At 46.2% G+C, this 14982-nt stretch overlaps 1 protein-coding gene across 4 annotated transcripts in view; it reads right to left on the bottom strand.

Moving 5' to 3' along the window:
* Positions 1-12178: 12178 nt before the first annotated feature.
* LOC8029770 (targeting protein for Xklp2-B) overlaps positions 12179-14982 on the bottom strand; it is a 41748-nt gene continuing 38944 nt past the window's right edge. For 3 of the 4 annotated variants that reach the window (XM_029972406.4, XM_042290674.1, XM_042290676.1), the window contains one exon: positions 12179-13647. In XM_029972406.4, coding sequence (XP_029828266.3) covers positions 13337-13647 — 311 coding nt within the window. In that variant the 3' untranslated portion in view covers positions 12179-13336. The remainder of the gene's footprint in view (positions 13648-14982) is intronic. The other variant, XM_040499559.2, reaches the window with a different exon arrangement.

Below are 14982 nucleotides of genomic sequence, written 5' to 3'. Positions count from 1 at the left end.
TCTTTTGTCATAAACTGCGAGGGAAAGAGAACAAGTGCTGTCTTACTCCAAGTCTATAGGTTACGAAGTCAACTAACGATGATTAATCTTTCGTAAACAGTTCGGCGCCTATGAATTAACAGCCATATAGGTCTCCCATTTTTTTCTAATCGAGATATTCAGAGAAGTAAGAATTGACAATTTTAAAACGTGTCTAATTTGATTACGACTGCATAATTTGCACTATCATGAAAATAATTTATGGTCACTCAAATGCGTCAGTGGTTCATTAAAATAACTGGTATAATTTTAACACCAGTTATTAACATAACAGGTGTTAACCACAAAGGCAATGTGTTGGAACACGGATAAGTGTATATCTTGCCTGTTGGCTGTCATTATAATTTTCTTTAAAAAAGAAAATTAATTATCATGGGTCTTGCTGTGTGACTGCAGTTTAAAGTCCCCCAACTCGTACACCAAACGAAGGACACGGCGTCCGGTGCAGGCACGATGGCAGATTTATCTGTGGACACGCATCAACCATATTCGAAACAAAGCTTCACACGTATGTTCGCTTCAAACATACCCGCAGATAGTTCTTGTTTGAACAATCTGACATATGACAGTCACACAAAAAAAGAAACAAGCGTGAGGCGGTGTCGGCATGCTGTCTTTCACATCATGTATAAACAGCGTGAGCACACTTATTAAAGACAATGTTATTCCTCCACTCTTTTTGTTTCCAAAGCGTATCCATTATAAAAAACAAAAATTAAACAACAATTAAAAACTCACTTTCCAAGCGTCCTGGTAGAGTTGAAGCCAGGAGGCCGTCTCAGGATACTCGAATTTGAGCCTGGTCGGTGGAGTTGACGCCGAAATTTCGCCCATCACCGCAACGAAACTTACAAGGACGTTGACCGTGGAAAGCATATTAGAAAGTCGTGTGAAACAGCCTTTCAGGATGCATCGAGTCTGCCTCGTGAATTCAGCGTGGAGTCTTCGAATACGAGGGAGAAGATTTGGCAGGAAACGCGAGAGAACGAAAAAGGTCGACGCGATGACTTAAAAAAGAAAAAAAGTCAAAACGCCGGTCGTTGCTGCGAACGCCAAGGCAAAACCTAGGGACCGAGAGGCTTCCTGCGAGATACATGAATGTACCGGTTGAAGCAAAAGAAGCAGGCAGACGGATGCCTTACATACAAGGTGTTTCACAGCGATGCTCGGGCGTAAAAAGTTTCGTGTGAATAAACCGACTACTAGAGTGCAATAAAACGTTTTACAAAGGTGTGACAAATTTAATATTTTATGACTGTATGTTTCCGGGAAAAAAATTAAGCCTGATAAAAAAAAAACTGCGGTTTTATTTATATGAACGAAGAGAAAAAACGTCTGGTTGAACCTGCTACTCGCAGATGGTACCACGGACATGCTCGGATCTGCCGGATCTGCTTTCCGGCATTGATATAAAGAAACACTTTTACGTTTTTGCTTTATATGTTGTGCCATTTGTCATGGGTAGCAGCGTCAGTCAAAAGGTTTTCGCCGTTTACCTGCCCGTGCATAAAAAAAAAATTTTAGTTTTTTTTTTCTTGAAATTCGCTGATAAAATTTAGGCACGATGAATGCGCCACTTGATAACTCCTTTGTGAAAGTTTAATTTGCTCTCAATAATTATGCGTAATTATTTTACGTCCGAATAGCGTTTGAGAACACCCTATGTTCATAATTGTATCTTGAGACACCAGATGCGCCAGTTGTGAGACATGGTGGTGACTCGGGTGCGTGACAGCGCAGCTTTTACTGCATTGACGGGAAGCTACGCTCGTATTCACCTCAAGAGCCGTATAGTAAACTAAGCCCGTCTTCCTCGGAGGAATCATGGCCCTGATGAATCGCATGCGAAAGGAATTATCCGCCTTATATACTCCACAATTCAAAGACACTCATTGGCATCTGTACCACCTCCACAATTACGAAGATTACACGTACGTTGCTTTGTTCTCGTCAAAATTTCGCGGTGTGCAGAATGCATGTAAATTCAAGAAATGTATTTCCAGTAAAAATGCATTATTAGAGGCAATAAGTATTGCCTTTAATAATTTGTCGCTGAGTTTGTCGCTGAAACAGCCTGGCTAAAGTGGGTCTTAGATTGGCGAACACCATTCAAAGAGGTTGTTCTACTCACTTCACTTTATTCCACACCCTTTTTACACCCTTGAAATTTGGAGGGTGTTCAATGCCACTAAACCCTCTTGTACGATTGAAAAAGGTGTATTATATCGAAATTAGGGTGCTGAAAGGGTGCAAAACTCTGGGACACTCTTGTTACACTCTTAAGGGCGCAAAACCCATTTAGTGTGTACTGGACAAGCGTATTCTCATGACCCATTGAAAATTGGGCGAGTTGGTTATGCAGTTACGAAGAGGGAAACAACGCCAAAAGTACGGAGGACAAAGAACGAGGAACACACAGCGCTCGGTCTGTGTGTTCCTCGTTCTTTGTCCCCTCTACTTTTGGCGCTGTTTCCCTCTTCGTATTCTCATGAGCCGTGCGAGATCACCCAAGGTACTCAATGAACTCGACACTTCATTCGCCGATTCTATCGTCGGCACTATCCTTTTGATGTTTAGTGCGGAGAACTGGCGCAATTGGTACGGACAACCAGCAAACTCCTTATATTTTTCTTTATTAAGATAACGGTTGTTGTTGAAACTTTGGCACCTGGTTCGGACTGTTAATGCTACATTTGGGCAGATAATGAGCGTTTCGCAATGTGCACTTTATTTTTGCGATGAAAAAAACCTAAATAAAAACACTGTGAGCATTTTTTTGGAGGGGGGGGGGGGGGGGGGGCGGCAGGGCATTTTGTGCATGGGGTTAGCAGGTTACAAATACATTAAAAAATAGTCCTCTGTACAGCCGCAGTGCGACAAAACTTTTTTTTTTCCAAACAGCGATCGCGTGAGTGAGAAATTGCACTTCTTAAAACAACATGTACCCGAGCCCCTGCCTCTCGCAACAATGCACAGAACTGAGCAGTGGCGCCAACCGATCTTCAGAGCTCAGATACATTCAGGATTAAAAAAAGAAATGATTCCGGCGACGAATAATACAGGAAGCTCCCCCGACAAGGCTCGGTCGCAAGAGGAGAAATATAGGAGCGGCCCTCCAGCCGCCAAGCCCCGCAGCCTGGATCGCCAACCCTGATACTTCCGTTTTCTTTAGACGCAGACAAAGAACGCGCGTGTGCCAACCGGTTCGCCGACAAACTGTCAGGTGGTCTGCAACAAACTGGAATGCTCCTATGCGGAGCTCAAGTTCACCTGCTTTTTTTCCAGGGGTCGTGGTGACGTAAGACCATCAAGCTCTGATTGGCTCTGATCGGAAGGATAGTGGGTAGACCTCAAGGCAGCTTGCTTGAGGTCTAGCCACTATCCTACAATCAGCCAATCGGAGCTCGGCTTTCTGACATCACTACAGCACCTGCAAAAGAAACAGACGAACTTGCGCTCCGCATAGCCGGTTACGTACCAATCCGGCTGATGTGTCTATTTGGCCAAAGCCCCGATTCGGCTTAAAGTTTCGGTTTAGCGTTAGACTCGGCCTAACGCTCCAATTTGGCCGAAGACCCGATTTGGCTGAAAGTTGCAATTCGGCTTAACGTTCCCATTCAGTGGAGGCCCCAGTTCGGGTGATAACCCAGTTCGGTTGGAAGCTTTGATTCAACCCTGGAAGGGTAACAAAGTTAGACTGGCAACAACGATTGGCTCTTGCCTTGGGGAGACTAAATGTTTAATTCATTACGTTCCTGCATGGTAGTCGCACGTTTCTGACCGGCATTGCGCTAGTTGTCATTATTCAAGGTTAAATGGTTTATTAACCTGCCTACAGTATGATTCAGATGTCCAAAGTCCACGTCTTTTAGTGCTGGCCCCAATGAGCACCAAAGAAGGGAAGCCGCGATAGTTCCGCTTGTCCAACTGACATGAAGGAAAAAGAAGATGCGATAATCAGTTACATGAAAAAACATGGTAGCAGGGTTTCTCTTTGATCTGCTATTTTCAATGTCGCCATAAGGTACATCATTATAAAAAAAAAATCATCATTAGCCTTGCATGAAGTCATTCATCTCGATATTTTTTTTTACGTCTGTGACTTTATTTTTGGAACGGAAAAAGTTTTGCTATTAATTTTAAAGTCACTTTATATTAAAAAAAATATGTTCTTTAAATTGTTTTATACTACGACCCTAAACTGAAAAGCACACAAACGAAAATAAAGATTAAGCCGGATGGAGCCAACAGAAAAATGGGCAAAACCTATTCAAGACGATGGGAGCTTTGAACGCGGAACCTAGAGGGCATAAAAGAGGGGTGTCATCCCAAACCGGCTGAAGCCTCAATTCGGCTATTGCCTCAATTCGGCTCGAAGGTTCGATTCGGCTGCACGCTCCAGTTCGGCTACATCCTCAATTCGGCTCGAAATTTAAATTTCTCTGCATGGACGCTTCAGTTGGGCTAGTAGTTTCAATTCGGCTGCACGCTTCAGTTTGGCTAGATCTCCAGTTCAGCTACAAGTTTCGATTCGGCTCAACGAGGTAGAGGGGCTTAGAGTGATAAACCGGAAGTTCCGAAGTGGCACCCCCCCCCCCCCCCCCCCCCCCGGTTGCCGCCATGTTTTACGCAAATGTGACCACTCGTCACGTGACCTCACAAGAGCCGTGACGTCGCAGGTAAGATGTCAGCGCCCAGAGCTGGCGGATGCGAGTTTGTTCGGTGCGCGGCAGCCGTGATGTGCAGCGGCTTTCCGACGATTTCGGGCTTTTTCGTGCTCGCTGACGCAGGTATATTGTGAAAATATGAAGGAATGAGACTTTATACCCTGTTTGCGCAAGATCGCTCTGGATCATATGGATATTAACACCTGTGAGACAGCATCAGCCGTATCGCCGTACCGGTGCTCGGATTCCGGAACGTGTTCGAGGATCGATAGAACTTTGAGTGCTTTTAGCATGAAATTTTCGCGTTCTCTTAGCTTTGTTTGAACATTGAAATGGCTATGAATCGACGCGAAAGGTATACGTCGCGTTAGGGCTTAGGAGAAGTTGTTTCAGGCCTGCGTCACCGAATAACCATAGCAACTTTTAGCGAGGAAGCTCCTGCGCCCTTTGTGCTAATCGGCGATTCTACATTCGATCGCCTTTCTTCCTTTTTTGGTGAGTGCGAAGTGCACACTTATTTTCAGCTACGAGGATGACGTTTTATTGAGTGTGGGGATGAATAAATCGTTGCAGGCACCTGCTTCAAAGCTATTCGACTTGCAATAACAACAACTGTTTTGGTGTATGCATACATTAACTGCACCTTTTTCTCTTTCGTAGGATTTATTGCAGCAATACTTTTTTTCATCAAAACTGCATTGTATTAGTCAGTCAATTATTTACTTGGTCTAATTACCTGGATAAGATGATTCACATTTGTGTTCATCCCTTCCCTGAAGAGCAGTCTTGTTGAAAAATGTTGACCATTCCTCTCGGTCTCTTCAATAACCTTTTTTTTTTTGAAAAGTGTGGGTTGTCTATACTTCGTATCATTGTAACCTGGAAAAGGACAACCGCCACAGCCCCTTCGAGCCAACCAGAGAGACAGAGCGAAGGTGTGTGACAAATCTGTGCAGACGAGCACTCTGAATGACATGTTGTCATATGCCTCTCTCCAACGTGCATATTGTCTCACCGAGACTGTAGCCTTTGCTGTTTGCCAAATTGTGATGAAACAAATTACAGTAGCTACTACTCTAATTACCCCAGGCTTTCATACTTTGGTCATTTGTTCGACAAGAATGTTACGTCCGCCATCACTGTGAACTCGGCTCAGCGCCAATTGGACTCGAATGCTGCATTAGCATTTGACGTGAACTGGGGCCCATTTGTGTGCTTTACGCCGAAAAAAAATGGCAACAGTTGTGTAGCTTGATGGGTTTCTGCAAAGGGTCTACGTATAGGAAGTCTCCTGCTATATAACAATGCATCAACCCATACGATTAAAGTATATGCTCAGAGGTGTGTTCAGGAAAAGTGGAATGAGTGCAGCCCAATGCAACGAGTCTGCCAGTCTGGTATGTCCCATCAATTAATATTGAAGGGTCAGAGATGCGAGTGTCCTCCAAAAGGACCTGCGCGTGTGGTGAACACAATTCTTGGTGTATAAACTCTCAAGGCATAAAGGCAAGCGGAAATAGGTTTATCTGGTTAGTGTATCAAATGTTTATTTCCACGGCATTACATAATTATTGATTCTTAGTTAATGGTTCTAGAACGAGTTCTTTCTGCGACAGTCTCATGTCAGGCGTTCAATCGTAATACCTGTGGACCTTGTTGTGGGATGACGCTCCTGGCACGTCGGTGTTCAGTTTGGTCGAGTAGCAACTTTAACCGACTGATGCCGTCTTGTAATCATACGTCATGTGCGCCTACTGATATCTGATGCACTGAAGCTGCAGGGCTGGCTTCTAATCCGCAAAATTTTCCTGGTAGTTTTCTGCATCAATGCAGCAAGCTCGGGCATGTATTGGTTATATGGCTGTGCCTTTTGCTGTACCGTTGACTTGATAGCTGGCAACAATGTTTGCTATCCAAGCCATTTCACTTCCATTTCGTAATGGAGATTTATTGTGCATCCCACGACCACTGCAACTTGTGCAAATCTTGTGTGGCAAAGTGAAGTCTCGTGATGCTTGCAGTCCACTTTTGAGAGAAACCAACCATTCTATTTCTTAAGGTCACTGAGCGGCATTCTCCCTCAAAGTTGGAAATCGTGTGCTTCATGGCGTGGACACAGATAATTAGTGTCAGCAAATTATTAGGTATTGTCCTTGGGCGATAACCGACGCCAGATCAACTCTCCTTGCATTGCCGCTCACCTGCTTTGTCGTGCTTACCTCCCGTCGAGATGAAGTAGATCACGAGCTTCGGGGTAATGTCGGCACCAGGGACAAAGACCGCCGAAGATAATCCTCAATCTTCCCCGGACTCTCGTCAAGACGTGGTCGAGGGTCGTTCGGCACGAACCCTTGCAAGCCAGTTCATTGGTACGGGCACCTCCAGTAGACAAGGTCGGCCTCATGCAGTGGTAGCAGAGTGGTTTTCGGTTGGCCATTCGCAGTACCTCCGTCTTCCTCAGTGTACTTTGTTCAGCGCGGACCTACACTGGTTCTTCTCGATATCGGGAATGCTTCGGCATTGGGGTATTTCGTTGAATTGGCACTGAATAGTAACAGGTAGCCGGTGGTGGTCGTTGTGACTTTGTGGCATAAGTCGCCCTCGTTTCGTCAGATGCCGCTTCGCTCGAAGAAGTCTCCAGTTGAAATGCCTGTCACACTTCTGAAAAAAAAAAAAAAATGAAAGCCGTTTACAAATCCCTGTAACGCCGAATTGGAGCGCAGTTCTTGAGGAGGAGTAGGGAAGGGTACTGAGGGGGTCACGTCACCTGCGGGTAGTCACAAGAGTCCGGGGGGGTCACGTGATCTCGGGGGAGGGCGATCACGTCACCCCCCCTCCCCCCCCGGTTACGCCGACGCCACTCAGGCTGGAAACGGGCCCCTAGGAGCTGCGCTCTAAAATCTCGGCGATCAAAATTAAAGCCGGGCAACTGATGGCAGGAACTAGCTTCCTTATCTCCTCCCGGACACCGTTGTGAATGATGTCACAGATGCCTGGGGGGCTGGCGTCGAAGTTGCAGCTGGACGACTTGAGTGTCGCGACGCTGGGGAGTTTTTAATAGTGACGTGCTCGGGCCTGCAGTGTGCATTCAATGTTGGAAGCTGCATTGATATGAACCCTTCGACTGTTGTCGTGGGGTTGCGGACAAGGCTGCTGAAGGTGTCCCTCACATGAGGAACATGGGATTCTTAGCTTCTTGTCTTCTGTAGCATCAGGGTTGGCGTGGGTGCTCGATCAGAAGCAAAACATCCTCCACGAAGGTGGTGACGCTCTTGTTGGGGCCGTGTCCTGGACAGAATCGGGAATTCGGCTCTCTCTTGTCAATGTTGGCTGATGAACATGCACTTCAGCTCGGTCTTGCAAACTTCCCACGACGTCAAGGAGGATTCGTGGTTCTCAAACCAGTGCCTCACACTTTCTTCCACGAGAAGTATAGGTTCTGCAGGAGCTGGTTGTCCATCTACCCACTGTGGCGGGCGATACGGTCATATTGTTCAATCCAGCCCTCGACGTCTTGTGCACCTTGCGTGAAAGGGCATCGGAGTGCGAGGTGCGACGGGCATGCAAACAATGGTGGGAGCGAACGTGGTTTGCTGCGACAGGGTTGTCATTGTTGGCTTAGCCAGTTTCGGTTTTTCTGGCAAAAGACCTAATTCCGTTGGTTCTTGTTGGTAGCAGCGCCTGGCTTGGATTTCAAGTTCTTCGTGGTGTATTTCCGAGTTTCGCCCTTGTGGTACTCGCTCGTCTTGCAATTTTGCTGCCAGGCTCGGGATAGGACTTGGTTCACGGCTCGCCGGGGGTTTAAGACTCGAGATAATGTGCCACCCGTGTCTTGTTATCGGCAGCTCGGCTGAGGAGCCACCAGGGTAGACACAGAGTGAAGGGCTATGGGTAAAGTGCGCAGCACCTCCACCAGAACATATAATGACAGCTGAGCATGGCCTGGAACTTTCCAGAATAGTAAATATTGATAGAAAATAAGACTGGAGCAAGCATCCAAGACAATATAACAAAACAGACAGAAAAGAGTCTATCCTGACCACTAAAGAAGCTGCACTGCTTTAGTGGCATTCTGTCCGAATAAATCCTCTCCTTCGGGGTCTGGCGACTGCCGTGGACGAGCTGAACTGAAATCGATGTGAGACCACTTTTCTGGTAATGAGCCGCTGCAGACTGCCGTCGCAAAGCGGCGTGAATGGGTGGACTGGGTAGGTAACGCGCGCGATGAAATGTCCACACAGCTTGCAATTCGCGTAACGAGTGTTGAAACTTTGGTGTCGACGAAACGTGCGACAGACCAGCGGACTCAATACCAACTGCAACACCTGTGCTCAGTGAAGGTGCACGTCTACGCCAGAACAATTTAGTAGGCAGCACAGCATCACCTAAGGCACGGCACAGGAACTACCAGATTAAAGGCAGCTCTTCGGCGCGTCGCACACCTGTGCTCCGTAAAAGAGCACGTCTACGCCAAAACAATTTGGGAAGGAGCACAGTATCACTTAGCACGGCACGGGAACCACAAGCGGCAAGGCAGCTCTGCGGTGCACCGCACAACCAAAGTGAGCCTTTGGGCATTTGAACGAAGCGACACCACGATTGCACACTGCCAAGCACGACTCACACAATTTCCGTCGCTAAACTGTAGTGTATCCATACACTGCACACGCTTTACTGCAGATCTCGAAGGTTCCGACGGTCAACGAGAGCACAGAAACGTCGCCTTAAATTTTATCCTAGCGGTATCCGAATCAATCCGAGGTGCGAGCAACGTAGGGCAGATTGTCTCTTCCGTGGCAATATCGCCGTCGGTCACCAGCGAAATGCACAACGTTCCTCAGTATTTTCACCTTGTACCTACGTCAGACACCACGCTGAACTCTGAAGTCGCTGTCGACCGGCCTCATATGACGGCTTCTGCGCCTGAAATCAACTCGCCAAGACGAACGACAACCAACAAAGCATCCGACAAGCTCCGGCCCAGCTGGGGCCAGCCGCTGCATGGGCGCTGCCATCTTTCCTGTGACGTCACGCATTTGGTTCGGTCATGTGACGAGTGGTCAACTTTGCGTACAATGGCAGCCGCCTTATGGGGGTCACTTTTGAGTGCAGACCGGAACCCCGGTTTATCGCTCTAAGCCCCTCTACCTCGTTGATTCGGCTGCATGCTTCAGTTTGGCTAGATCCTCGTTTCAATTCGGCTGGAGGTTCCAAGTTGATGAAGTTGGACATCCAAGCATAATGTGGCACCAATTTTGTAGAGAGACGTTAACCGTATCCGCATCTCAAGTTATAAAGGAGTAGTGCAACGATTTTCAGAGTTTGGCCAATCAACTGCGGAAACTAATGTGTCACCCCCCCCCCCCCCCCCCCCCCCCCCCCATAACACGAAAAACAAAAAAAAAAAAAAAACATTTTCTTGCGAGTGCTAGTTTTTATGTAAAAAAAAATGAAACAAATCGAAGGTCAAAGTGCATCTCAACTCTCCACGTCGCCTTTCGAGTCACGTACTCGGGGGATCATGTGGTTTCCCCTTGGGTTCTCTCTTCAGAGACCCCCGGCCACTTCCTCCGCGATTATCGACTTTTAAAGGATTAGCATCGTCGAAGGTCGCGGCGAGCGATTGACACAATTAAGACAGTTCGCCACGAGGGTGACGCCAAGTGTAGCAGTGAAGGAGGACAGGTTTTGTTCACTTCCCCGCATCCCCCAGAGTGCGTCAGACATCAGTTTCGTTAACCACCACATGGGGCTGCAGATCGGCAAATATTTCGTTTTCGTCTTTGCGATTACGCACCGGAATAGCAGTTTTTCGGGGCAAGGTGTGGCATTTTTGGTCACTAGCGCTTGGATAAACAACATAAAAAATACAAACTGTCAATTCGTTAAACATTAAAATCGTTGGATTGAACTCCTACCACAATGTTTTGTCTCAAAACTGACTCAGGTATCTTCTTTTTTGCTTCAACTCAGTCCGATGTATGAGCTGCTAAGGCGTCCTATCCATTTCAAGTGAACAGTGGCCATCACTGGAAGAAGAAACAATCTTTGGACTGCTGTCACCCATCCTTTAAGCAAGTGAATAAATTATTTTATATTGAAGCAAAAACCTAGTGTTTGCACAGCAGCTCTAGAGACAAACAACACAAATGCGTCTGTGCCTAAAGCCTTTTTAGCTACAAATAGCAGAGCGCGTTGGATAGAGTACAGATCACACGGAAAGAATAAAAACACAGAAAGTACAGGAGGGACAGACACACACAGTTCTTTCAACGAGCAACTACATTTAAATGATGCCCATTACACTGTGATGAACCACCTTGGATACGGAGAAAATTAAGTGAAGACGAAAATACTAGAAGGTACTAGAAAAAGATGAAGAAATTCCGCTATCTTTACCTTTTTTTTTTTCTTTCTTTATCTTCGCCTTCCTAGAATCGCACAAGGCGTCGCCTTGTGCGATCCTAGGAAGCAAATGGCGGCGCTGTGCTGAAATAAGCGGGCCTAGAAAGTGAATGGCAGAGGAGCACCCGCTCGCGACCCGTCTTGCACGTGCGCAGAACAATGGTCGACGGTACTTGCAAGAAGTGCCGAGCGTCCCTCACTACTCCTGTCGGTGATGGCGACATGTTCACAGGGCTCGCAACTGGCATCCGACCTCTCAATCTGCCTTTCACATGAGTAAACAGCCCACTGTGTAAGTGGTATGCAGTTTAAGACAGCGCCGACCAACTCTGGATAAACACAATAAAACATTACTGATGATTCAATGCAGGACAAACGCGTATCGGTTTTCTTTTTTCCCCCGAGAACGATAACCGAATGGAACGATCTTCCACGTGACGTGGTCGGTACAACACCCCAGGATGTCTTTTTATCTTCTATTGGCACCTACCTGAGTGAAGTGCGTTTATTTTGCTTGTATTTTCCATTATCTCTTCTAGAAGTTCACAGCAACACCCCGCTATTTTTGTCGCATCTTACCGGCGATTGTGGCACCTTATGTTTATGTCCCCTGTTAACAACTTTGCCTGATCTTATAGTTGTTATCTTCACTCCTGAGTGTAGCATATCTTTTTTACCCATACTATCAATTGAAAGTACAATATGCCTTGTTGGTTTCTCTTTCTGATGCTTTTGTTCATGTCAAGAGATGTCACATGTATTAAAAAAAACTGGACGTAACCACTCCTGCCCAGTCAGCCAAAAGGCAGCTGGCAGTACTGAATAAATAAAAAATAACTAAATAAAATAAACACCCCTAAAACATGGAACTGTATTCATTAGATACAGTTGTTTCGTTCCTCCCATGTTTGCGAGTAAAGTTGAAAAACAGCTCCAAGATTCTCAATTTTGTGCAGCCTACACTGGAGAAAGCGGTATTTCCCAAATTGGCTATAGTTTGCATAACAGACACGTCGATGGCACAGTTAAGTTGAATCTAATTATTGGATTTCACTCGCAGAGGAGAATAGGCAGAATGCAGCCGTTTTATTGAAACTTGCACTACATATTTAGGAACACTTAAAAAGCCACCAATCTTACGATGAAATGCACAAAAAAAATTTAGCATAAATTCAGCTAAAAAATGAAACCCCTATAAGCCTCGTTATTAACAAGTATAATATCCATTCCAAACAAACAGGTATATGCTAATACACAAGTGAAATTTCTTAAATAAAAAGGAGGGTAAAATTTCGATTAGGTAGAAGATGACCCCCCAACACTGTTGCCGGTTTTCTTGAAGGCCTGGAAGCGTTGCATCAAATATTATAAAATCTGTTGCATCGGTCTAATATTGAAAGTATAAAAATTCACTATATTGTGGCTAGATCTTGTTTGAAAATATTACGTACAACACACTAAGGCAGACACTCTTATGGTTCGGTTAAATATCAAACACAAACTAAAAACAATGTGGCAGGGACTACACCAACATATGTACAATCATTTTTACAGTCGGACAAAGAATGGCTACAACTATCTCGCTTTATACGCAACAAGCACTTCCTGGGCAAGCTTGATGACACGATGCAAATACACTTGTAAGAATGCTGTGTGTACTCAACTCAAAGCTCCTCTCATAGCTTCCAGGGATTTAGTCTCATTACACTACACATGAACCTCATTCACAAACAACATACAGGGTGTTTCTGAGTGCTATTCTGATGTAAACGATTCATATAAATAAACCGATAAGCAAAGTCCATTAAAACTTTTTGTCTAAAATACGCGAGGAATTTTTTAGTTTTCCAAATAGTAAGTCGGGGGCGTGGGTTACGTGCAGGGACGGGTAATATGTGTGAAAATACGGTATCTTTAGGGTGGCGTATGTGTACGATGTATAATGGCGTACGGTAAATATGCCGAATGCGTAACTTGTAAGACGTATGATAACCTACATTTATAAAATTTAGGCACGATAAAAGCACCACACAAAGACATCTCTGCGAAAAGTGTCATTGCGCTCGGTCCATCGGTTCATTCACAAAAAACTTTTTACTCCTGAAAAGTGCTTAGAAACACACCGTGAGGGGGGGGGGGGGGGTTATCCGAGCTATTAGGGGCCCAGACAAACACTTAAAAAATGCGTACATTTATGTACATGTCGGACTTCGTCGTAGCGAGGATCATTTCATCCCGGGAGTGGGATTCCTGGGAGAGCGCCGTGGCTTCCGTGCACGCAGCGAGGAAGAGGCGGAGTTTGTTGCCTTTGGTGTCGCTCTCTTGGCCGCTCTCGCCGCCGCCGGCTTCGGTCGAGGCACGGGGTTGGCCCTGAAGACAGTCTTGCGACGCAGCTCGCGAATGGCGGCCTCTTCCTCCGCCCTCTTGCGCTCCTCCGACTCGGCCGCGCGCTTCTGGATGCGGCTCGAGAGCGCACTGTCGAAGTCGTGACGCTGCTGGGCTCGCGTCGTGGAGTGCAGTCGCACTTTGTCTGGCACTGAAATGACGGTGCGGCGAGTTGGGTAAGAATGTCTGACTCCACCGTAAAGGGCCGTTCACACGCTCGCATTTGCTTGTGACCTCTTACGACCGAGTTGTCGTGATCCCCGATGACGAGAGGATGCACTGGCACGCTGGCGCCAGCTCCAAGGTGGCCCTGGAGCTGCACCTCACCAGAGAGAGGGCTTTACGAAATTTGCAAGATCAAATGTACATACTATCGTGATAAATGGTAATTTATAACATTGTCAGAAGCTTTCCGAGCCAAGAAAGAAAGAAGGATGTGCGTAGGAAACGTATGTACCGAAAGGCCGAGTGTCCTACAGCCACCCAACAGATGGCACCACCGTGTCTCTCATCTTAAGAGATTTTAAGTTATATGGTCATAAGCAGTAACAAGTGTGTGAACCAGCCTCAATTTGAAGTCAATGTAATCACTATAGACGCTTTACACACGCGCCAGAATACAGCCGCCATTGCTGACCTTCTCTTGTTTTACCGAGACACCGAGCCACTGAAATTAGTGTGGACGAGCCTCCACAAAGGCCAATGCTGGGGAGCAAGACAGAATAAAATATAAGATGTCAATAACCTGGCCTGCTATGGTAATAATGAAGCGAAGTAAACGTAATAAGGGGGAACAAAAACTGAAGGTCCGCTATGGCGGCGCCTATGCACAGCTGCTGCAAAGCGTCTATAGCAACCCTGAATGGCCCACCTGTTTATCAGTAGCATTTACAGTAAACTCTCACTTGAGCAAACGTCGGTTGAAGGATTATTTCAGAATAACAAACTTTTAAAATATCCCCAGCGATTTTCCTATGTATTTTATGCAAAAATGTTTCAGTTGAACGGATTAACGAATTTCGGAATAGCGAATATTTCAGTTCAAAGAACCTGATCGGTGGACCCAGGATTATTTTTGCAATCAGTTCAACGAAGTTTTATGCTCTGCATTCCTGGCTTAGCCGATGCCCGCTGTCCCGCCGCCTCTCCAGCGGTGCTGTGCCATATCATCGCTGGCGTTAACAGCGCCGCCGAGGCAAAGCGGCAGTGCGGCAGATGAAAACGAACCACATGGTGTGTCTGTTTTTTTCTTCGTCATCAGTTCCATGCAACCATCCTAGTTTTGGGTAACGACGGCCGGACGGCAGTTTGTGCGCCCACTTTTGTAATGAGTGTGACGAAACGGAAGCGGTTGTCTCTATCAGACAAGCTCAAAATCCTTCAGCGTCTGGACAACGGTCAAAAGCAAGTGGACGTTGCGAAGGACTATGGGATTCCACCGTCAACGTTGACAATGATGGTGAAGCAGAAGTAGAAGCATGAAGGA

This window comes from Ixodes scapularis, unplaced genomic scaffold (genome assembly GCF_016920785.2).
Source record: "Ixodes scapularis isolate PalLabHiFi unplaced genomic scaffold, ASM1692078v2 PGA_scaffold1__304_contigs__length_218370807, whole genome shotgun sequence".
Taxonomy (NCBI): domain Eukaryota; kingdom Metazoa; phylum Arthropoda; class Arachnida; order Ixodida; family Ixodidae; genus Ixodes; species Ixodes scapularis.
The sequence above is the reverse complement of the archived record's forward strand: the minus strand, read 5'-3'. Positions and strand labels throughout refer to the sequence as shown.